The sequence below is a fragment of the Amblyomma maculatum genome, chromosome 3 (genome assembly GCF_055883805.1).
Source record: "Amblyomma maculatum isolate TAMU_Amacu chromosome 3, ASM5588380v1, whole genome shotgun sequence".
NCBI classification, from domain to species: Eukaryota; Metazoa; Arthropoda; class Arachnida; order Ixodida; family Ixodidae; genus Amblyomma; species Amblyomma maculatum.
In genome coordinates this window covers 219,531,470-219,556,983 of record NC_139346.1, presented here as the reverse complement: position 1 = coordinate 219,556,983, position 25,514 = coordinate 219,531,470, and the positions used below count along the sequence as shown (strand labels likewise).

The window sequence follows — 25,514 nt, the reverse complement described above, 5'->3', positions numbered from 1 at the left end:
CCGCCGGTTTTGAAAGTACAAAATGAGTAAAGTTGGGGAAAAGTTGTAAAAAGTTTAGGACCCATACTTTGGAGTCAACACCGCTCGACACTGTAAACTCGGAAACCTCAGGAAAGTCAGTAAACAAGGAGAACGGGAATAATTCGTGACCTCGTGGGCGTTGATGATAAACAAGCTAACAGCAGTCCCAATAAAGATGAAAATCAACTTCCACCTTGAGTGTCCATAAATATCAAAATCAAGTTTGGCCAGCCTCCGTTGCGATAAAGGGGGGAGGGAGCCGAAACCACTCCGCAGACGAGAGACACGCTGCAGCTAGGAATCAGTATCTTCGTAAGAAGGCAGTGCAATAAATTTCGATCACTTCTTGTGAGTCCTAGGAGGTGGCATGCATTGTCATTAGGGAGTGAAATTTAAAACGGAGGATTGATACCGTTCCCGTACGGCAAAACCTTTGCGGGATGAAAAACCGTTGCCGTACATGTGCGGCGAAAACTCTCAAAGGATTAAAATGCATCCACATGGCACAAAACACAGTAACACAATTAGGCCTTTTATGCTAGGCAGCCGCTAGATACAAAGGTCCATCTGGGGCGGATTCGGTGCAAAACAGGGTGGGCCTAGTAAAGCCCAAGGAGTGGCACGTCGTTGCAGACTGCACGACCGGTAATTTTTGTGCATCATTCCGTCCCTTCTGGGTTGCTGACAGCCTTATTCACTGCCATATTTTAAATGTTGAATTATTCACAAATCAAACTACTTTGTGATCCCCTCAATTTCAATATGTCTGGAGTCGACCATATAGTACAACTACCCTTTTTTTTTGCCCTGCAGCATCAGGCAGTCAAAGTGACGCTGTAAATGCCGACAACCGATAGCAAATTTGCCTGCATGACAGAAATGGCGCTATATTCCCTGCGATGAACAATACACAGCATCAAAGAATAAGCATTTCCTTAGTAAATGCGATAAAACAAACTTGCAGCTATAAGCAGTGAAGCAGCAAAAAGCTGCCCTGTGCTGAAATAAGAAGACAACTTGGATTAAGTGCTAACAAGCAATCAGGTCAACAATTTTTTGTAAGGCGCTAGAAAAGTAAAAAAAAAAGATAAATGCAGACGAGTATTTCAATAAAAGCTTCTCACTTTCAGAAAGACGGAACTGTTTCTGGGACCATATTAAGAGCAATTAACCTTTATTTATTTTTTGCAAAATTCTGAATGATGAAACACATGATGAAAATGTTCTTCGACCAAGAAATTAAACCAGTCCTTTGATTCCCTTTCTACTACAAGGAAATAGTTATGCTGTTTCCAAAGCTACACTTAAAATAACAATATTAAGATGACTCCTCACAAAAAATGAAAGGGCCACATCAATCCCATGTGCAAGCATTAACAAAACATAGCCAGAACATAACAGTCGCTACCCCTGTAACAGTACTCTAACATCATGACACCCCTTCTTGGGAGACGTTTAAAGGGGTCATGCAATGCCTAAAATGAGGTAAAGCAAATCGGTAGAGAGATAGGCACTCCCTCTCACAAGTCAATTCACCGCAAGAATTTTTCAGCTAGCTTCATTAACAGCAGAGATATCGGCGATTAAAAATGACGCTCCTCCTCTCTCCCCTCAACTCAACACTCGGAGACACCAGAAAAAAACAAAGAGAACAGCTCGGGAACTCCGCCCCGCTAGCCCCGCCCACGAAGCGTCGATGCTCGGTTCTAAAACTTCCGGCTGCCGCGCCTGTTTTCTCGAGCGTCGCCCACGCATTCACGATCTCTGCCTTTCCCGTCCGTCTGCATTTGCATAGCTTTCAACCTTGTCTGGTGTCTTCCTCAGCCGCCGGTTTCTTCAGTTTCTTGACCAACCTCTCGGAATAGACCAATCCCACCGGCCAGTTTCACGACGCCGCTGCTGCCGCGGTGCATGTTGGTAGATGTAGTCATTCGGCTGCTCCGCCCGCCTGCAGTGCTCACGTGCCGCGTTTCCGAACGCTTTTAAAAGCTCGTGTGTACGCCTGAGTGCATTGGGAAAATTCACCTGTTACGTTCCTGGAAGCCATAACAATAGCACAAGGGAAAAGCAACTCCGGTTTTAAGTGTGGCTTTTCAGCTCATTCAGTCCAAAAGCCGTTGGCGCCGTCAACATCGTAATAATAGTAGCAGTCGACAGCTCATGTCGAAAATATTTGGGGACTTCGAAAAAATTTCTATCATGCTGATATTTGATTGCAGTGATTGATAACCCATTCGTGTGTGATAGGCGATGACAAGTTATGAAATCATTTTAATTAATTGATTAATTGGTGAATTTGGGATAGAAAAATTGTAAATATGGGTTCCAAGGTATCAAAATGCTCAGAATGAAAAGCCAATGGTTGCTGCTGCTATTTAAAATATTCAGAAAATGTAATTGATCAATTAGTTCATTGAACTAAAATAAACACGCAAATTACAAAAAGGGCTTCGTAGGTGTAAAAGTGTTCAGAATAAAAAAGCTAATGCTTGATGATGCTAATTAAGGAAATTTGGAGTGTGTAAGCGGTCAAATAATTAACTTTATTATCTTGATGGTACATCTAGAACTAAAATATTTTTCCACGTAATGTGCTCCCGTTCACGGGACACTTTGCAACAACTTACCCAGGTCTCTCCGGTCCAAACACAGGTAAACTTTCATAAATCCTCAGAGTCAGCGGTATCTCTGAAACCTCACTGTTTTCACGTGAACACAAATAACACACATCACCTAGCCTACTAGAAGTCAGTTGATTTCACTGTTATCAAATATCGGCTTTGTGCAAAATCCAAATGACAATTAAGACACGCAGGACTGCGCCGCAATTCAAAATTGTCGCCAACCTCCATTGCATCCCAATGGCGTCCATCACTAAGTTAAAATAACGTAACACACATTGCAAAGCACACGCATGCTAAAACAAAACCTTAAAAAGATTGTTTTCCATCAAAGTATTCATACATGGCTCAAAGATAGGATATAACTTCGTGATCACTCGGTAAAAACCGAAACAAAATTAAGGGATCACTTCAGCTTCGTCGCTACAGCTATGACAAGATAGCGGATATTTTCACTTTCTTTTTTTTTGTTATATTTATTTTCTGTTTTTCTTAGTTTGTTTTTATTTATTTTTATACATTAATACTTAGCATCAGCAAACATTGGTTTTCCGTTCTGAGCGGTTTGATACGATTGAAAACATTTCTCATTTTATTAAATTATTTCAAATAATTCATCACACATTTTGAAATTTCTTCCTTACCACTTTGCCGCATTGACTTTTCATTCACAGAATTTTGAGACCTTTGAACTCTCTTTTCACTTTTTTTCATTTTTCAGTTAGTTTAATTCATTCATTGATCAATTACAGGCACTATATTCCATCAATTAGCATAATCAAGCATTGGCTTTTATTTCTGAGCATTCTGACATTTTTAGCCCCTTTTTCTTTTTAATTTTTTTCGATTGTTTTAGTAATTGATTCATCAATTACACTCTAAATTTTCTTAATTAGCATAATCAAGCATTGGCTTTTCAACCCGAGCAATTTGACATTTTTGAAGCCCCGGTTGTGCAATTTTTCATTTTTCCAACTATTTCAATTATTTAATCAATTACGCACTCTAAATTTCCTTTATTAATCATAAAGCACTGGCTTTTCATTCTCAACACTTTAACACCTTCGAGTCCCTTTCTCCTACTCTCACTTTTTTAATTTCTCGAAGTAAATAATTGATTAAGATGATTGAAGTGAACAATTGATTAAGATAATATAGAGCATGTAAATGCATGCTCTATAATATTGTTAAGGTTTATTTACAAAGTGGTTCTGCTCCTTAGCCTGACGCGCTAACCAAGATATAGTGAGCTTCCTCTTCTTCCACTTCTATTCTGGAGAGCCTCTTTTTGCACTTCCTTGTTCTCTTCTGCTCGCATGCCTGACATTTCCCCCTTCGCAGACGAAGCCCCTGGGCTGTCAGTCAGAGAGTCCTGAGCGAGAGTGGCAGTGCTTCATTCTTGCGACATGAACTACCTGTGTTTTCCGAGAGGGGCGACCTTGGGAACATTGGCGAGACACGACGTAGTTCAACTCATTGATGCGTTTCAGCACAATAAATGGGCCTGTGTAGTGCGACAACAGCTTCTGGGACAAACCACGCTTGCGGAGAGGTGTCCAGAGCCACATTAAGTCGCCGGGAAGGTAGGAGACATCCTGATGCCGACGATCGTAGCGCTGCTTAGAGCGGTCCTGCGAGGCCAGAGTGTGTAATCGGGCGACCCGACGAGCCTCTTCAGCGCGGCAGAGGGTGCTCGAAACAGACGGCTCGGTGTCGAGAGAGAACGGCAAAATGGTGTCAAGAGAACGTCGAGGCGGACGGGCGTAGAGGAGGAAAAATGGACTATAGGAAGTTGTCTCATGCTTCGAGGTGTTATAGGTGTAAGTAATGAAAGGAAGCACGTCATCCCAGTTCTTGTGCCGCGAGTCAACATACATCGCAAGCATGTTCGTCAGTGTCCGGTTTGTACGTTCGACGAGGCCATTTGTCTGGGGATGGTACGGCGTAGAGTGACGAAACTGGCAAGTACAATAGCGCAGAAGGTGCTCCACAACATCTGCCGTAAACTGGCGGCCTCGGTCACTGATAATTACACAAGGAGGCCCATGACGGAGGACGACAGCGTGGAAAAGAAAGAACGAGACGTCAGCAGCGGTGGCAGAAGGGATGGCGGCAGTTTCACAGTAACGCGTGAGATGATTAACGCACACGATGACCCAGCGATTGCGTTTGGACGAGCGGGGAAACGGGCCTATGAGGTCGACACCCACTTGCTCATATGGTGTGGTCGGTGGTGTCACCGGATGTAAGTGGCCCGGAGGAGAAGTCGTGGGGAGCTTGAACCGCTGGCACTGCACGCAGTTCACGTAATGCTGAGTCGTTCGACGCATATTTGGCCAGTAGAAACGTTCCTTAATGCGCGTAAGAGTCCTGGCAAATCCCAAGTGCCCAGCTGTAACGTCATCGTGCCTAGATTGTAGAACAGAGGAGTAGAGGCTAGCCGGAACGACTAGCAGAAAGCGTGCACCGCCAGACGAATAATTTTTTCGATACAGCAAACCATCGCGAATGCAGAAAGAGTTCGCAGATGCCGGATCACGAGCTTTTTCAAAAAGTGATACCAAGTCTTGATCTTTTCGTTGTTCTCACTGGAAAGTGGCAAGATCCGGAAATTGTACGGAAACGGCGGCAAGATAGTCGTCAAAGTTGTCATCGCAGAGGGTAGTTGCGAGAGGCAGCCGCGAGAGGCAGTCAGCGTCAGCGTGTTGGCGGCCACTTTTGTACGACACTGTAAAGTTGAACTCCTGAAGGCGTAATGCCCAGCGGGCCAGCCGACCGCATGGGTCGCGTATATTCACCAGCCAGCAAAGCGAATGATGATCGGTGATGACTGTAAAAGAACGTCCATAAAGGTACGAGCGAAACCGCTGTACGCCAAAAACGACGGCAAGGCACTCTTGCTCCGTCACGGTATAGTTGCGTTCAGACTTGCTAAGGGTGCGACTTGCATAAGCGACAACGTGTTGGTTTCCGTCATGCCGTTGTATGAGCACAGCACCCACGCCGATGCCACTTGCGTCAGTGTGGAGTTCAGTGGGAGCTGTCGGGCTGAAATGACGCAGTATGGGCCGCGAGGTAAGAAGAAACTTGAGCTGGCGAAACGCAGAATCACATTCAGGAGTCCATTTGAAAGGAATATCTTTCTGCAAGAGGCATGTGAGGGGGTAGGCTACGTCAGCAAACTTAGGGATGAAGCGTCGAAAGTAAGAGCAAAGTCCCAGGAAGCTCCTGAGTTCTTTCACAGACTTGGGCTCTTTGACGCAGCTGACAGCTTCAATCTTCTGTGGGTCAGGCCTAACACTGTCTTTGTCAACCAAATGCCTAAGCACAACGATCTGGCGTTCACCGAAGCGGCACTTCTTAGAGTTCAGCACGAGACCCGCTTTCTCCATGCAGTTAAGGACCACAGCTAAACGGCTGTTATGCTCAGCGAAGGTCCTCCTGAAAATCACTACGTCATCTAGGTAACACATGCAAATTTGCCACTTCAGTCCACGCAAAAGAGTGTCCATAAATCTTTCAAAGGTAGCCGGAGTGTTGCATAGGCCGAAAGGCATCACGTTAAATTCATATAACCCATCGGGAGTCACGAATGCCGTCTTCTCCTTGTCTTTCGGATGCGTCGGTATCTGCCAGTATCCGGACCGTAAATCAACAGATGAAAAGTAGGAAGCTGAATGGAGGCAGTCAATGGCATCATCAACAAGCGGGAGCGGGTAAACATCCTTCTTGGTGACAGTATTGAGGCGGCGATAGTCGACACAAAATCGCCAGGTGCCATCTTTCTTTTTCACGAGAATCACAGGGGCGGCCCATGGGCTAGATGATTCCTGAATGATTCCTCTTTGCATCATATCACGGACCTGTTCGTCAATTATCTTACGTTCTGAAGGTGAAACACGGTATGGTGCCTGTCTAATCGGGTGTGCTGATCCAGTGTCGATCATGTGATGGGTGCGGGAAGGCGGAATCGGTGGTGGCTGATCTCGAGCAAAGTCGAACACGTCCGCATGTTTCATAAGAACCTCCATCAATATTCGGCGGTCGTTGCGATTCATTTATCATAGACTGAAACTGGGAATCAGCATGATCAAGACGTCTAGTTGAACGAGCAACGCCGTCACTGAACGCGGCGATGTGCATAGAAAGACGTTCTTCAAAGTCGGAGAGTTTCAAACCACGCGGCAATACGGCAAGTTCATTGGTATGGTTGACAGTCCAAAGCGTGGCACGGCCCTCGTTCACTCGAACAACGCTGCGGGGCACCAACACACTCTTTTTGGCACCGGAAAGGGAAGCGGGTTCCACCAGAGCGTCGAAGGCACTGGGAACCACACCCGAAGACACAACTGGGACGAAGATGGCGGACATCGCCGGAACGACGATATCCTCGAAGACAGAAAACACTTGGACCGCCCGCGACGATTCTTCTATGAGGGCCGATCGAAGGCTGGGGCTTATTGATATCTCGCCACTGTTGAAGTCGAGAGTTGCGCCACACTGCTGTAAAAAATCAACTCCTAGAATAACGTCGTGCGTAGAGCGAGGGAGCACCGTAAATTCAGTTCTAAACTCGTGTCCAGCCATCGCCACATATACATAACAAATACCAAGCGGAAGCAACGATTCTCCCCCTACACCTCGCAATATGACAGTTCTATCCCAGCCAAACATAATTTTGCGGCCGAGACGGTTCTTAAAATCTAAGCTCATCACGGAAACTGTAGCACCCGTATCCACTAAGGCCATAACACAAACACCATCCACTAACACTTCCAAGCGGTTCTTCAGCATAATGACCGGTAGAGGAATTGGCAATATCGACGACCTGGCGACCGCACCTCCATCGGCCGCACACGCTAGTTTCCCGGTGGCGGAGAAGAACGGCGGGAAGAAGGCGATTGTCGGGAGTGGCGGGCAGGAGGAGTCAGGCTGCGATCAGAAACTGGTGAGTCGTTGCGTGGTGGTACGTAGCGGTAGGAGCCCGAAGGAGGGGGTTAGGTCGAGTCACGGACTTCTGGACTCACGGTAGAACGGCGATTCCACCATTGGCGCTGGTAGCGTGGTGGCGGGTTCCGGCGGCGGCAGAATCTGGATATGTGGCCAAGCATACCACAGCGGTAACAGAAGGGTGGTTCACGAGCACGGTCCAAATAATAGTCCTCGGTAACAGGATCGAAGCGATCAGCAAAGTCCAGCCGCTGGGGTTGTTGCGGAGGAGGTGGCGCCCTGTAGTGGGTACGAGCTGGGGGAGCAGGGCCATATGAGTCGTTTCGGTGGTCACGGACGGGAGGAGGAGCGGTAGAACGCCAAGAAGAGCGCTGGATGGGAGCTGCCTGCAGGGAGCAGCTATCACAGGGGATTGCACTGCAGTTCACATCTTGATGGCGGGAGAGCTCATCACGGACAATTTGGCGAATCATGTCGGCCAAATGCGGAGGTTCATGTGAATGCTCGTGAGAATCCACGCTTGCAACAGTGGTCACGTTAGGCAGACGGCCGAATTTCGGGGTTATGCGACGCAGCTTTAAAGTTTCGAACTTACGACAGTGCTTGATCACGGCCGTGGGAGAATCTAAGTTTTCTTTTGTAATTAAAAAGTTATATACGTCCACCGCGATGCCCTTTAAGAGGTGGCCAACTCTGTTTTCATCAGACATGCTCAGATTCACCGCTTTGCAGAGTTTTAGGACCTCTTCTATGTACATTGTGCATGTTTCACCAGGCCCTTGGGCTCGCTGGAATAAAGTCTGCTCAGCGCATTTCTGTTTTGCCGTGGTATCCCCGAAACAATTTCGAATCTCCTCTTCAAAACGCTCCCAGCTCGTTAAGGACGCTTCATGGTTCTCAAACCATGTCAGGGCTGTGGAGTCCAAGAAAAAAACAACATTTGCCAGCATTACAGTGGCATCCCAGCGATTGTACTTGCTCACCCGCTGGTAATTGGTGAGCCAGTCGTCCACGTCTTCGCCAGCCTTGCCAGAAAAGGTCTGCGGCTCACGGTAATGCTGCCATGCGGGTGCCGCTGGACCTGGCTGCCGTGCATTGCCGTCTTGAATCATTGTGGGTGTCAAAGGGGGGAGCCCAGTGAGTCGTCGGCTCGAACGAGGTAGAGAGGAATCCGTCGTGATCTTTCAGCACCTTCCACCACACTGTTAAGGTTTATTTACAAAGTGGTTCTGCTCCTTAGCCTGATGTGCTAACCAAGATATAGTGAGCTTCCTCTTCTTCCACTTCTACTCCGGAGAGCCTCTTTTTGCACTTCCTTGCTCTTTTCTGTTCGCATGCCTGACAATATATTAATTACAATAATCAAGCATTGCCTTTTCATTCTGAGGGTATCACCTTCCCTTATCTCTCAATAAAGTTTTACTGTCAGGCAGCCACTATTCTGAGCATTTGACGGCTCTGAACCCCCTTTTTCCAATTTTTCATTTTTCAATTACTTGAATTAGGTTATAAATTACATACTTTATATTTTCTTAATGAGCATCATAAAGCATTGGCTTTTAATTCAGATAATTTCGACACATTTGAAAGCCCCATTTTCAATAATTTGTTCATTCCTCATTTCTTTAATTTGTCAAATAACCAGTTATTACAATATTTCTTTAACTCGCCATCGCCTATCACACATCGATCAGTTGTCAATCACTGGAACCACAAATTGCCATATGATATTTTCACTCAGCCCCCGATTATTTGCGACATGCGGTGCCGACTATGCTGTCGGCTTTTCTACCATACGAAGTGCATATACCATGGCTAAAAGAACAAAAGGACGGTTCGAACATTTGCCTTGTATGTAACATTCAGTGCAATTTTCTAAAATAATGACGACGAATTTTTAACGGCGGGGAAATCTGAGAAATGTGCGATAAGTTCGTGTGAAGAGGCGATTCCAGGAGTGCAGTGGCATGCGCGTGCGCTGACCAGCTGACTGCAACTAACATGGCGGCAGAGAAACTTCCGGAAAACCAGCGCATGTGCAGATCGCTCGGTGGGATCGGTCTATTGTGTGAGACAGCAGCCCGAACGAGTTGTTCGGGAGCGCCATGGAAGAAGGAAAAAACTGAGGAGAGACCCCATGTATTCCAGATGCATTGCGAAAAACGTGCCGGAAGTCACATGCTTTTTTTAGCCTAGATATGGGGCAAATAGCAACAGCATCACCGTTGCTATGGGGCAGCATGGCTGTCGACGTCGGATGGCGCGGAGAAGCGCTCAGACGGGGAAGTGCACACAGAGGAGTGCGAGGAGAAAAGCAGCCCCATGTGTAGGTGGCGCCCCAGCATTTTCCGCTCGCGGGCCGGCGTCGCGAAAAGTGATGTCACGGCTTCTCCTCAGTTTTTTCCTTCCTCCATAGGGAGCGCATACCTGCAGGTGGGCAGGCTGCTGTCCACACACACCAGCGGCCGCCGCGGAGGAGCACTTTCCTTCATATCCCTGTCCCATTCAGCGCAAATTAGCGTGCACTCCTGCTGAGCACGGCTTTCTACAAGACCCCTTTCTTCTCTCGCGCTGCCGGGGTCAGTCTCCGATGTCAATAGCTTTGGTACCATCTTCTGCGGTTTGACCAACGGCGGCTGGTGACCCCTCGCGGAGTTGACGCGATAGCATAGACTCTGCATGGATGCTGGCAGACGATCGAGCGTGCAAGGAGCGCTTTCATTATGGTTGGCGAGAGGCATCTCTTGTGCATAATGGAATGTATAAGCGTATCACCGACGAGAACACGGACTGATGATTGCTACAGAGTTTGGATATCAGATATGACAGGTGAGCACGAATTATTCGTCCGTGAATCTTAAGAATTGAGATTAACAAAAAGGATAGTGTAGTGTTTTTTTTTTTTTTTAAGTCCTTTCGCACATCATTTAGGAAGTGCCAATGTGTACGCATCGTCCGAGCCAGAATCGACAGCGCAAAACATCAGCAAAGCAGCTCGGCACATTCAGTTCGTCAGCGCAGCTAGGATGTCACTGATTTTAGCAGGTACATGTAAGAATTGCACACAGGAGCATGCGAGCCGCTACGCTAGAGACGCAGCGAAGCGGGCGATTCCAAAATGCCGTCCGCCATGGCTTCAACGCAAATAAACAAGGCCTAGCGACGACCAGGGAGCAGCGCACAATCGGAGTGCCGTCGGCCGCAGCGCCCGCGGACGGCATCTCTGCGGTAACTATGGCGGCATTCGGTGCTGCACTTAAGCGGTGTGAATTTGTATACTTTCACGATGAAGCTAAGGGCAGACCTTTTTTGATGCATGTTTCATTTAATTATCAACACGCCGCAAAAATGGTCGATGCTGCAAAGACGAGACGGGACTACAGTACGCTGCTGCACCATCAGTCGGTACACAAAGGTTGATGCTGCCTTTTTAATCGGTACGGTGTTGAATCGGACCAGCTCATGCTCTTTTCGCACTTCTGCACCGACGCACACTTTCAGTCGGATGCACATCGTTTAAAAAGTGCCAATGCGTAACGTGACGCATCGGCCAAGCCAGAATCGACGGCGCAAAACATCAGCAAAGCAGCTCGGTACATGCAGTTCGGCAGCGCATGTTGTCACCGATTTCCGCAGCTACACAGGAGCACGCGAGCGGCTATGCTAGAGACGCAGCGGAGCGGGTGATTCCAAAATGCCGTCCGCCGTGGCTTTGATGCAAAAGAAAGAAGGCCTAACGATGAGCAGGGAACAGTGCACGACCGGAGTGCCCGCGGACGGCATCTCTGCGGTAACCTGACGGCATCCGGCGCTGCACTTAAGCGGTGCGAATTTGTGTACTTTCGCGATGAAGCTGAGGGCAGATCTTTTTTGACACACGTTCCATTTAATTATCAACACGCCACACAAATGGTCGATGCGGCAAAGATGAGACGGGACACAGGACTACAGTACGCTGCTGCGCCGTCGGTCGGTACACGAAGGTTGATGCTGCCTATTTAATCGTTACAGCGTTGAATCAAACCAGCTGGTGCCCTTTTCGCACTCCTGCACCGACGCGCACATTCAGTCGGACGCCACCACCTTTTCGGTTAACATCGCGAACCGAAGCGCCAAGCTCGTGTTCACGCATGCAGTGCATGCATGCAGCACTCGACTTTCGCAGCTACCGTGTCCGTGACGTAGTGGCCGTCGCGGTTGCAGCCAATGGCAGCCTGTCGTGGCCTGTCACTCGCGGCACTTATGGTGTAGGTAATCACGGCAGAATAGTTACAAATTTCGCCGCCAAGCGGAAATGGTGCAGCCTGCGAATTTCAAAAAACGGTGTTTTAAAAAATTAATAAATCGCTGCAGTTTTTCCGAGGAGGTTTGCTTCGGACGAATGCTCGGAAGCATTTGTTCTACACATTGAAAACGTTTATAAGTGACCTTCCTAGCCGTTTCCTACCCTCTTTAAGTGAAGCACCAATGGGCTAAAAATGCTTCTTAATTTTAGCACAAAAAATTAGACTCTAAAGACCTGCAGATTGTGGCTAACAAACATTTCATGACAAAAAATAAATGGTACCAAATAAAAGAAACATCTCCCTTTCCTTTATTTTGGTTGGTGTCTTATTTTTATCATGTTCCATCCTGACCAGACAGGCTTCCTTCAAACTCTTGACTTGAAACATTCCATGCTCAGCATACCCAAGGGCTGAGCTGGACAATGTCTATGCTTACTTTGTTTTTCAAGAATGGCAATGAGGAAGTAGTTCTTACGGGTGACAGCTCAAGATGACAGCACAGGAACGTGACCACCTGGCTCCAGATACGTGATGTTTCTGCCCTGCCGTGCAACCAGGCTGTCCTTTTAGCCCTGAGAAAACAAACCAATGAAGGAAGCAAAAGAAATGCTTTGACAGTAACCATCGACAGTTTCAGGACAAGCACGCAGATAGCAAACCTTTACCAGAAAGCTACATCTACATCAAAAATTGAAAACCACGACCCTTATTTACCTCCAATTAAATAAAAGTGTCAGAGGGTAAAATTTTCCCCAAATGCCCTCTATAAGGTTTCTGCAAAGACCCAGTGAGAGAGATGCCAGAAAAATAACAGCTTAAGGTCCAATACAAATTCACATACTAACCGTGGTACCGTACACCCAAAAGGCACAGTAGACTTAACAGATGTTATGTATAATGCGTCTGCCTGCTCCTACCTCCTATTGTCAGCATTGGTGCTGACGATAGGAAAGAGCACTAGTTACTTCAGTCACCTATTCAGGGCCTAACCGTAAGAGTGTTCTCAGTATTTTAACAGCAATCAAATAGTGATGAAATTTGTTCAGAATTATGAATCGCTTTTACATATTGGAACACCAGGAAGTACATTTGGCATGTGGACAGTGAATAAACATGAAGCAATCCTTTACAGTCCTCACTTTTTCTTATCTGGAACCAGTGCCAATATGTGCCGAGTTGTAATATATGTGTTGTGCATCACATTGCATGCTTTTATGCTGTTTTTCAAACACGAGAGTAGAACAGCGCTGATACAGACTAGTTGATATGCTGTCCAATATGATGAGCTGCACAAAGACAAAGCAGAAAGAAGCAGACAATGCAAAGTGCAGACTGACAGCCACAGTTTACTGATCACTGGTATGTATGTCTGTGTTGGGGAAACGCTCACACCACTGTGCAAGGCTGGAACAGGACCGGAAGATAAATTTCACTATTTATATTCAGCATAATTATTAGAGCCTAAGCTCCTCAAGTGCAAAGAACAAAGCCCGGAACAAAAAAAAGCAAGGCTTACAGAAAAAGTCAAAGACCTCTGGTGCAAATGGCAGCATTGAAATAGAGGCACAGCGCTCCAAATTTCCACTACGCAAGAACTAAAGTATTAATCATAACTAACTCTACCAGGAGCGCAGCCAGTTGAAAGGCTTGACAGAGGGTCTGTGCCCCTGTACAAAACTTGATCATCTTCGGCACAAAAGTATTTTGACAGCAACGAAGAAAGTCAGCATTTTCACGTACAGTGCACAGTAATCAGCACAATAAGAAAACAAGATAGATCAGTGTGCACATACATACACATCAATACCAAACTTTTTTGAAAATAGCACTGTAAGAAATGCACTTAAGAAATGTTATGGATGACCTGGTGCGTTCAAAAAACTGGTAGATTATTATTTACCATCTGATGCCCACAATTTGTTCATATTTGCGGAATGTAGAAATGATCATGGATGCGCGTACTTGTACTCCAGCCTGAGTAAAGTATTGAAAAACATGAGTGCATTATTACTGGCCGCCCTATAGTGTGTTAACAGATTGAAGTGTGTTTAAATAGTAGCAGTACAGTGGCTAGAATACTGAAGTGTGATTACTGCCAAGCGGCGCCTATGGGGAGCGTTGAAGGCGTCTGGTGATGCTTCTGCTAGATGGCGCGCCCTGCCGCATACACGTCAGGTCAGTGCATGAAACACGTGCTTGAAACCTGCAGTGCACGCGTGGTGTGTGCGCTTTGCGTTCTTTTTGGTGCAAATTCTGCCTGACGATGTAGGATGAGCCAGCGACAATGTCATTGTTTTGTACTTCGTTACAAAAGGGGGTACAAATTGTACTAGGAAGAATTGTTCTAAACTATTGAAAGGCGGATGCAACGCTGCTGTTTGCGAGCTGCTTTGGAAAATACTGTAACGTCAGCTTTGTCATGTTATTTACGGCACAACTGCTAATGTTAATCGATAGAACGATCGTGGGCGGTCCCTTTCTTAGGTGCGTTTCGGACCCTTTTTCTGATTGTGCCTTTTATACATGTGTCAGAAACCGTTTCAAGGAAAATAATCATGATGTGAGGCTGTGCCCATCATGCCAGCACTGCCATAAAGGCGACGACATATAACGATTAAGGGGCCACTGCCATGTGAGGAGCCTGATGACGTGACGGCCAGTTCTGAGTATAGACTGGCTTTTAATCACATGCATGCACGCATGGACTTTTCTGTCACGTCATAAATGTTTGCGAGATCAGTGGGGTGTCACTGAATGTAGCATGCAGTGTGCGCATAACTGTTGATCTGGATTCTCCAGGGCGCCGATCGAGAAACTTGCGTGTTGTTCACTATGTAACAGCTCGACACGGCAAAGTATTCGGGAGATCAAGTTTAAACTACTGAAGAACCCCGGCGAGGCGGCCGCGGCCTTGGATTCTGAAGTAGGTGATACTTCAGGGGCAGACGTGTTGAAGTGTTCACATATGATATTGCCGCGAAACCTTCAAAACTGTATTTGTTGTTTTTTAACAGCCGCCGGCACACGGCCTTATCACTCTAATTCTGGATCGCGTATCAGTTCCGTATTCTTTGCTTGTTAATGCTCGATGTCGCGAGTCACACCTTTATCAGTTTCGTTGTAGCACCGAGATCTGTCCCGAAGATTCCGGCCACTCGTGTGTCTTTCTACAATGTTCCAGCTTGTGCTGATAGCAGTTTGCGACATTATCTAGATTGTTCTGAGCAGCCTTTAAATTGAGCGTTGAGTGCGACGGGCATTCTTTGTTCGACGATCGACGAGCACGTTTGTTGCTATCGCCGCCGCTGAGTTGCTTAGTTCTTTTGCGGGTGCAAGTCAGCCCAATAAAGAGTTCATTTCAGTACCATCAAGCCTGTGTCTTCTTTTGGTGTCAACGGCCTTGTCACCACTACGTGACAATATCTAGCTTGCCAGCATCGACCGTGAACACGAAAAGCGCAGATACAGAATTTCATTTTTAAGCATAGCCTCCAATTCATCTCAACTCCCGTGGTTTTCCTTATTAAAATGCCGCTGAAGAACAAACAAAATAAAAAAAAAAAAAACAAATGGCGGTAATTTATAAATTTTTCCAATGCTTCAGTGCATGCAAATCAATTATAAAATGAAATTTTTTTGTGTAGCAGAGGTGTTTTTCCTTGGCTTACAGAAGAAAAACAGCCAAATCGAACAGCCGAGACAAATGTGATGTGTGGCCGCAACAATTCTTTGTGGAGGTGACTAAACGACGAAAACCCATCGATGACACTTGTAAAGTGTGCATGCCATTCTCTAGGTCTAGTCGCATCAAAGGCAATGGAGGCAATGCTAGCAAGCCTCGAATTCATGGTCAAGGAGACCCACAACTACTTTGCTCACAGCAGCACGAGGCAAAGCGCATACAAGAGTCTCTACTGTGAGAGCAGTGCAGCCCAAGAGAGGGCTGAGCCCCTAAAAATCCTTTCGCCTTCAGGCACAAGGCGTTTGGCGATAGCAGATTGCATTGGGCGCATTCTGTCACAGTACGGCCCTCTTAAGGCACACTTCCTAAGTGTTTCAGAAAAATACTACAGTGTTCGCCTTCTTAAGGAAATGTACGTTGATGAGAGGAACTATGCATACTTTCTGTTTCTGGAACCTGTCCTTGCCAATTTGAGGAGAGTAAACAAGCTATTTCAAGGGGAAGACGTTGATCCACTAGGAATCTTCAAAGAGCTGCATAGACTTTTCAAGCGGCTTCTGTCCAGGATCCTCAAGCCGTCTGTTCTACGTGAGCCTGACGACTATAGCCTTTGTCACCTGGATCTAGCAAACCACGAATCCATTTACCTGTGCCTGGACGACTCTGATTTAGGTAGCAGTTTTCTACATCACGTCCATGGAATGAACCTCAGCACTGACGAACAACAGGCCTTGAAAAGGCGATGCTTTTCTTTCATTAAAGCTTGCTCGTCCGACTTGCAGAAGCGCCTCCTGAACTCTTCGTCGCTGCTGCGGAAATTGAGAGTTATCAGTCCTCAGTCTGTTCTAGGTCCGCATGCTTTGCAGGGACTGAAAACTTTCCCACACGATCGATTCTTTAGCCCAGAGTACCGGATTGAGGAGCAAGTCAGGTACCTGCAGCAGGTTGAGAGTGTAAATGCTGACATGCCTGCCATCGAGTTCTGGAGCACGGTTCACGAGTATCGGGACCCATCGGGCCAGAATCCAATGAAAGACATTACAGAAGGTGTTATGAAGCTTCTCATCCTACCCTTGTCTAATGCAGAGGCAGAGCGCGTGTTTTCTGCTGTGACACTGATCAAGAGTGACTTACGAAACAATGTCTAATGAACTGCTTGTTGCGGTCCCGAAGATAATGTTTAGATTGCACCTAAAGGGCGTCACCAGATCGACGTTTGAAGTGTCACACTATATTATGAAAAATTTAACAACAGCATCTGCACCTGAGTTGTGATAATGCTGACTTGGTGTCTGCATTCGATTTACCTTGTCTGTGTGTTTTACAATGTACCTCGTGTTACTGTACCTAGTCAACTTTTTTTCTAGTCATTTCCGTGAGCAGGTTGAGCTAGTCATCTTAACAAATATTTACACAAAAGTATGTAACAACACCTTTTTCTGTACTCTGGTTTCGTACAACATAAAAATAAAGAACTTTTTCCTTTTCTATACATAAACACTTCCTGACTGATCTCCTTCCCGAGGCTAAGAAATGAAGAGCTGAGCTTTGCAACGCGCCCCTTCTTCCTCATCCTCCGCACTGTCTAAGCCATATCACGTACCCGACAGCTGTTTACTGCCGGATTAGCTGAGCGTTTCGCAATGCATGGAGGTAATATAATAATAATAATAATAATAATAGTAATAATAATAATAATAATAATAATAATAATAATAATAATAATAATAATAATAATAACTGTTTCACAGGAAAGGAATGGCGCAGTATCTGTCACACTTGCTCTGTGAACACCTGACTCGCGCCGTAAGGGAAGGAAGGAAGGTGGGAGTGAAAGTGGAAAGAGAAAGGGGTGCCTTAGTGGAGGGCTCTGGAGTAATTTCGACCACCTGGGGATCTTCAAGTTTTGAAAAACCCAGTCCGAGGCCAGTCGGTCTCAAATCCTGAATCATATTGACCGTAAAGGGCACATACAAGAAGGCACCTACTTCGTGAGCATCCGGAATGGAGGTGTTTATACTTCCGATCACCCGTAATGAGCATCGGCTTTCCGTGTGGCCACCCTGAATACTGGGTGTTTTCAGTTACGATGTACCTGAATAGCGATAACTTCGGTTAACACATACTAACATATAGTTTTCTCTCTAGAAATTCTTTATTACAGTTATCGATGTAAAAAATCAATAATTCTTGCCTTTTCTTTCATTGGCGCCTTTTTTGGCTACTAAATCATATGTTTGTCGCAGTTGGCGACTTTTTTGGCTATTTTTCAGAAATGTTTGATGCTTTCCTTCATCGAGGACCTGGCAATCCTGGTGCCAGAGCCGCGGGGAGACTGCGGAGAAGTGACGCCGGTCACGCTTGGTTCCGAACCACGAGGTGCATTCATGGCGAGATTTTTAGGAAAAGAGAAAAAAAATTGTTGAATAATCATCTCAAGTGATGCCCTGCTGTGTGCTCTCAGGCCGACAAAAGTTGCGCACCGAATGATCGAGCGTACGGGCCTGAAGTAGGCCTAGCGTGTTCCTCAACACGGGAGACTGTTGCTACTGCCAGCGGTCGCACCCGCCGCGACACAGTGATATCGCAGGCCCCAGATGGGCAGAAAGATAAGCTCAAAACAGAAAAAGCTTGAACTCGCGCCAACTCCAGCAACGAAGCGGTAGTTGGATTGTTTTCGTGACGATGGCGGCAGCGCGGCGGACAGTCCGCTTGGCGAGGCGGAGTTCACGATCGTCAGATGTAAACAGTTTGCCAACACTGGCGAAGTGTACAACATACGGCGGCGGTATTTGCATTGAAAAAGGTGATCGTGAATAAGAAATCGCCATCAAACTTATTCTCCAGTGCGTAAACTGCGGGGACACGTCATCGTCATAGAGCTCACCGCGCGTTTGCGCCGATCGGATCACGTTCATAGTATTTAGTGAATGCGCTTGCTTCCTGTGCCACGCAGAGCACGGGGAAGCAGCAAGCAGCTCCAAATGGCTTTTTTTTTCTTGCAATGAACGTTTTTCAACGCGGTCTTGATGCAAGAACGTGACAAAACGACGTACGCGGAAAAAAAAAAGTTGCTGCCTGCATGTGACTCGCACAGCCGAAAAAGTGACAACTGAATGCGCTGCAACTAAAAATAAAAGTGAAAGAGCCGACAATCGGGCGTTGCAAAGCAAAGTGACTACATACCTGAAGGTTTCTAGCCATTTTAAATTGTTAATGTGTTCATTGCACCAGTAAACTTCTGTTAAATAATCCCCCGTTTCTTTTCTTGCTCTATTCTCAAAACATGCATTGTCGACCACTTGCAATTTTGCGGCCTCAATATCTCGACACCCAAGGCACAAGCGAAATTCTTTCTGCAATGGGAAGCTGAATGTATGCTGTGTTAAATGTTGGAAGCAGATTTGTTGTTTTTAATAGCTAAAATTATTTATTTTGATGAGTTTATTCCCACTTGGTACACAAACTTTGTATTCTGAAATTAATAAGGCTGCAAAATGAGTGCTAATTACAATTTAGGAAACTGCTCCCAACATTTCACTCTTTACACTTCTGGCTACCCAACCATGCCTTAATTTCAAGTTTTTAACAATCCATTATTTCAGAATCTAGGCTTTAAACAATGGAAGTTAATTAGTATTATCTTGCAAACTAAGTGGGCTACAGGAAAAAGGATTGCATATTTGAAATCAGCATATCAGTAAGGCTGTGAATTTTTATTAAATTTGGAAAAAAATATAAAAAATAGCTCTAGGACCCATGTCCCCTTAACCTCATCCGCCCACCTAACTTTCTGCCGCCCCCTGCTACGCTTTCCTTCCCTTGTAATCCGGTTTGTTACCCTAAGCGACCATCGATTATCCTCTCTTCGCACTACAAGCCCTGCCAATGCCCATTTCTTCTTCTTGATTTCCACTAGAATGTCAGTGACGAGTTATTTCTCTAACCCACTCTGCACGTTTCCTATCTCTTAATGTTACCCCTACAATTTTTCGCTCCATAGCCCTCTGTGTTGTCCTCAACTTAAGTAGAACCATCTTCCACGTTTCAGCCCCATAAGTAACAGGCAAGATGCAACTGTTGTAAACTTTCCTCTTGAGCGATATCGGTAAGCTACTAGTCATAATCTGAGAGTGCTTGCCAAATGCGCTCCATCCCAATCTTATTCTTTTTGTTATTTCCTTTTCATGTCCGGATCTGAGGTTACTACCTGTCCTAAGTAGACATATTCGCCTACTACTTCCAGTGCTTCGCTACCTAACGTAAACTGCTGTTCCTTTCCGAGGCTGTTGAACATTACCTTAGTCTTCTGCATATTGATTTTCAATTCTACCTTTCTACTTTTCCTGTCTAGGTCATCAACCATTATTTGCAGTTCATCCCCCGAGTTGCTTAGCAAGGCAATGTCATCAGCAAATCGCAGATTACTGAGGTATTCTCCATCTACCCTTATCCCTAAGTGCTCCCATTCGAAGTCTCTGAATACTCCTCATAAGCAAGCTGCAAATAGTACTGGGCAGATCATGTCTCCTTGCCTAACACCTTTCTTTATGGAAATTTTGTTACTTTCTTTAAGCAGAACTATGGCTGCTGTGCAGCCACTATATATATCTTCCAGAACTTTCACGTACGGCTTGTCTACCCCCCGATTTCGCAATGCCTGCATCCCCGCCGAGGTTCCTATTGGGTCAAATGCTTTTTCGTAATCAATGAATGCTATGTATAAGGGTTGGTTATTCCGAGAATTTTTCTATCATCTGGTTGATGGTATGGATATGATCGATAGTAAAGTACCGTTTCCGAAAACCTGCTTGATCCTTTGCTTGATTGCAGTCTAAGGCTGTCCTGATTTTATTAGCAATTACCTTAGTAAATACCTTATACCTAACAGACAGTAAGCTGATTGGTCTGTAATTTTTAAGGTCCTTAGCGTTCGCTTTCTTATGAATGAAAATAATGTTTGCGTTCTTCCATGGTTCCGGTACCTTTGATGACATCAAGCACTGCGTATACAAGGTGGCCAGTTTTTCTAGCACAATATCCCCCCCTGTCCTTCAACAAATCTATAGTTATCTGATCCTCTCCAGCTGCTTTCCCCTTTTCCTAGTTTCTATTGCTTTCTTAACCTCGTCCTTCGTCACTGCTGGAACGTCTGACTGTTCTTCCCTACCGCCAATCTCATTACAGTCCTGACTACTTTGGCTATTGTAGAGATCAGTATAGAACTCCTCGGCTGCTTTGACTATCTTGTCCATATTCGTGATGACGTTGCCCGCCTTGTCCCTTAACGCATACATCTGATTTTTACCTATGACCAATTTCTCCTTCACCGCTTTTAGGCTTCCCCCGTTCTTTACAGCATGCTTAATTTTCTTCATGTTATACTTCCTTATATCGGCCACTTTGCACTTAATTATTAGCTTTGATACCTCTGCCAATCTGGTCTGTTGGATTTGAAGCTTTCATACTCTGGCATTTCTTAATCAGATCTTTCGTCTCCTTAGACAGCTTACTGGTATCCTCTCTAACTATCCTTATGTCTACTTCTACAGCGCACTCAGTAATGATATCTCTGAAATTATTGTTTATTGCTTCTAGGGTAATGTCGCCATCCTCGGTTAGAGCTGAATATCTATTCTGTAGCGAGATCCTGAACTCTTGTGCCTTCCCCCTCACCGCTAATTCGTTGATGGACTGCTTTCGTACTAATCTGTTGCGCTCCTTCTTCAGATTTAGACTAATTCGGGACTCACCATCATATGGTCACTGCATCGCACTTTCCCGATTACCTCTACATCTTGCATAATGGCGGGTTGAACACAGTATGAGGTCAATTTCATTTTTAGTCTCCCCGTTAGGACTTTTCCATGTCCATTTCCGGTTTTTCTGTTTGCTGAAGAAGGTATTCATGATTCTTAAGTTATTGCGCTCTGCAAACTCAACTAGTACCTCCCCCTTGCTATTCCTAGAGCCAATGCCATAGTCCCCTATTACCTGGTCTCCCGCCTGCTTTTTCCCTACCTTGGCATTGAAGTCGCCCATTAGTACAGTATACTGAGTCTTTACTTTTTGCATTGCCGATTCTACATCTTCATAGAAGCTTTCAACTGCCTGGTCATCATGACTACATGTAAGTGCGTAGGCCTGTACAACCTTCAGTTTATATCGCTTATTAAGCCTAATTACGATGCGTGCCACCCTCTCATTAATGCGATAGAATCCATCTATATTACCAGCTATATACTTATTGACAAGGAAACCTACTCCTAGTTCTCACCTCTCCGGTAAACCCTGCTCAGAAATGAATAATGAAAATAGAAATGCCTTGAGGTTATGCTCTTTTCGTGCTGACTGAAGTGGAAAATTATCAGTGCTGCTGCGCCATAGGCACGCCAGCAGAATCGGCGGAGAGGATGGCCCCCAGAGCATGTGCTGCCCGGTGGCCCTCTCTTCCGGTCACATTAAGCGGCCGCTCTCTCGCTGCAGCGCGGTCGTGCCATCGGAGCACCACTATTTTTAAAAACAACTAAATAAATTTAAGAGAGATGTAAGGAAAACATGGAATATTGTTAACTCTTTAAATGGTAAACTGAAAAAATTGGGTATTGATGAAATAATTTCTAATCACTTTACGGGTAGAAAATTACAAGGATTGAGCAATAAATTTAACTATGATTTTGCCAATATAGCAGAATCTCTCGATGACATGATATCCATATGCAGAAGGCGCACACTGTTTTTCCTTCAAATAGGTATTCATTCAGCATATATGACTGAGCTTATAAACACAGAAGTAAGGGAAGCTGTAACTAAGCTATCCCTAACAAGGCCACCAGGATATGATGGAATTGAGGCTAGATATTTAATCATCAATTATAATAAACTTAAAGCTGTTATATTGTACCTACTATCAGAAATACTGTGTCAAATGAAGGTATCCCTGATAAGGCAAGTTTATGAGGACAGCGACAAGCAGCAGTGTCTGAATTACAGACCTATAGCCATTCTATGAGTCTAGCATGCACACTAGAGAAAGTAATAAATAAGCTTTCATAAAACGAGCTTTTGAGCAAGTTGGTTACTTTGCTTCCACATAACTTCAATTGATTGTTCGTGTCGCGTTTTTTTTTTCCCCTCTGTGTTCAGCTTTTTTTTTCGTGCTGCAGTTATGTGGATGTAATACATATGCGGATGAAATCACTCCATAATAAGCAGTCCCAGCTTGGTTTTGTGTGTGATAAGCTTTTATGAGGCAAGTGTTCCATATTGCATGCGTTCCTTCTGCTAATCACGTGCTCTTTATGGATTTCCAAATTTAGACAACTGCGTTAGGGGTGGTATGCTGTCATGATTTCTGCCTTGTGGGATTGTAGGGACCAGGTGGATGTGCATCCTTCAATCGCAGCCACTCTGTCTCTGTCATCTCAAGAGGTGGCTTGCATGCAGTATGAGTTGCGTTATGTTTCTTGAGCAATTAATCCGTTTCTTACTGAGTATGTGTACAGAAGGTGTTCGTATATATATATATATATATATATATATATATATATATATATATATATATATATATATATATATATATATATATATATATATATATATATATATATATATATATATGTATATATATATATATATAGTACTTTTTATTGGCTGTGAGTATCAATGACTTTTCTGTTTTAGTTTCTTTCCACTGCTTACTATGCCTTGAAATGTTTTGTGAAGTAGAGATCTGCACTGTTTTTTTAAATGTATATGCGATATATGGCTTGGACTGCCCTGTCCGCATACAAGCATGCATGCTTAAACAGACAGGCAAAGACTATGATACGTTATTTGCTAATAATAAACTTACTTGCATTGATCTTAAGCAATGAGGCAGGCATGCATCTTTATGTCCTTGAGGATGAAAAGTACTCAAGAGACAGCTATGTGCTGACACAACAGACTTACTTAGTGTTGTCAGTCGTATTCTTCTCGGCTCGGCACTATCAGCAGAAGCAGAATCTACATTTACCGAAGACTGCCCTGATGATGAGAGACTGTCCCAAACCTGCAGAAAAGTTAAATCCTGGTTCTGCTTATTTGAATTCCAGAAAGAAAACTGTAATGAACACTGTGATGCACTGCACTTTAAATAAATCAGTGGACATTTTTCTGACTACTGTAAAATAACATGTAATCCTCTTGTGCAAGACCCCTTATTTTTGTGAGGTTCACATTTCCATACACTACCAAGTATGTGCTATTGCTGCCGATCCAATCACTGGCCCTTCACCCCCCAAAAAGTTTCTAAAATTTCTGTTTTTGTGCATAGCCAGAGATCTACACCAACCTGGACGAGTTGTTCTCGCCCACTTGGCATACTTACGTTTGCATTTTACTGTTCATCAGTGTTGAGAAGAGTTGCATTTTTGTTCATGGTACATATTTATATACCGTAATAGAGACCACAAGCTAAAAATCTTGACGGTATTGCCTGTTGGTTGGGTTCAATAACTAATGGCGCATTCGGTTGGGGGGACGAGAGCAGAGACGCTGAGCAGTACAGGAGCACGTTGAGCGAGTGTGTAACTGTCCTCCCACGGGAACGCTCTCTGCATGTCGAGAGCATCGCGTCATGACCACGTGACCGCACTTCTCTTCCCAGCATTCTCCGCCTGCCCACAGTGGCGGCAGTTGCAACCCGAGGAGAGGCCAACGCTCCATGTAGAACCGCTTGTTTTGCATGCCTTTGTTCTCACAGCGCGGCGATCTGCCTCCTTTGGCCCTTTCGACGCCAGCAGCGACTCTCAAACATGCATACAGCACCTGAGCATTGCTTTCCGCTCGCCGAGCGCCGAGGCTTTGCAGCCACCATTTTGAGCATCGCCAACTAAAGAGAAAAAAAAAAAACAAAACAAAAAGATGGCGTGAATATGACGCTTTATGCCATGTGACTTCTTGTACACTCGCTTTAGACGGACCAGCTGAGAGTGCACTTGGGTGCTCTCGGCGGAGGAAAAGCCAGTGATTGGAGAGCACTTTCGAAGTGCTTTCGAGTGCGCCTGCTCTCCCACTCGAATTTGCCATAAGTGAAACAAACAGTCTGTAACCAAAGCTTCTTATTTTGAAACCCGCCATTTCGAAGCCCGCTCGGCTCCTTTTTCAGGGATAATACAAGGCTTGTTACTTGCAGCTATTTGTATAGGAGGCGAGAAGGGGAAGGAGGAGTGGGCTTGAGAAGGGTGCGAAAGGTATGAGAAGGGGAATGGCTTAAAGCCTATGCTTAGTCACGATGTCAGCAAGTGCAGGTGGAGGTCGCTAGCGTCTTTCTCTTGTTGTTACTTGTAGTGCTGTTGTTGCTTTTCGTTAGAACCTGGCAACAAGTACCCAAGCAAAGTTAAACAAAACAATGAAAGAAGTTTTCCAAAACCTCCAAACCAATGAAACTTCTACCTGCAGTTATCATGTATCAATGGATCGGCCCCAGCCTTTTGCGGCTGCCTAAAGTCGAAAAGCCTGGGATTGCTCTACACCTGATTGTCGACTTCCATCTTTCCCTTATTGATTGCTGTTGGAATACTTGCACAAGCTCATAGCTCCAATTACAAGAGAAACACCGATTCCCATCTAACAACATGCAAAGCATTTCATTGAACTCGTATCCCAGGCGAGCCGCAAGGCTGACGAGTGCCTCGTTTCCTTTGACCCTCTTCACAGAGCTCCCTGTAAAGCTACAGGTGACTAAGGCACGAGCAAAACCATACTGAAAAATGAAGGCATCCGAGTAGCACACAAGTCCTCGAACACCTATCTACTCCCAAAAACCAATCACCGAGAGCCCAAGGCATTCCTTGCAAAAGTCTCTGTGCAGACTGCAAAGTGAGCTACATTGGCAAAACTAAAAACCTAGAAGAAAGGATTCAGCAAAACAGGAATGATGTACACAACTTATCAAGATGATAGCCAAGC

General features: G+C 45.2%; 1 protein-coding gene across 3 annotated transcripts in view; it reads right to left on the bottom strand.

Moving 5' to 3' along the window:
• Positions 1-25,514, bottom strand: part of LOC146197748 (uncharacterized) — a 77,375-nt gene that overhangs the window by 42,413 nt on the left and 9,448 nt on the right. For all 3 annotated transcript variants that reach the window (XR_014706227.1, XM_084599653.1, XM_084599654.1), the window contains exons 3-4: positions 23,514-23,613; positions 12,354-12,450 (exon numbers count right to left, since the gene is read on the bottom strand). Coding sequence is in view for 2 of the 3 variants with exons in the window: in XM_084599653.1 (XP_084455779.1) it covers positions 12,354-12,450; positions 23,514-23,613 (197 nt within the window). In the remaining variant the exon portion in view is untranslated. The remainder of the gene's footprint in view (positions 1-12,353; positions 12,451-23,513; positions 23,614-25,514) is intronic.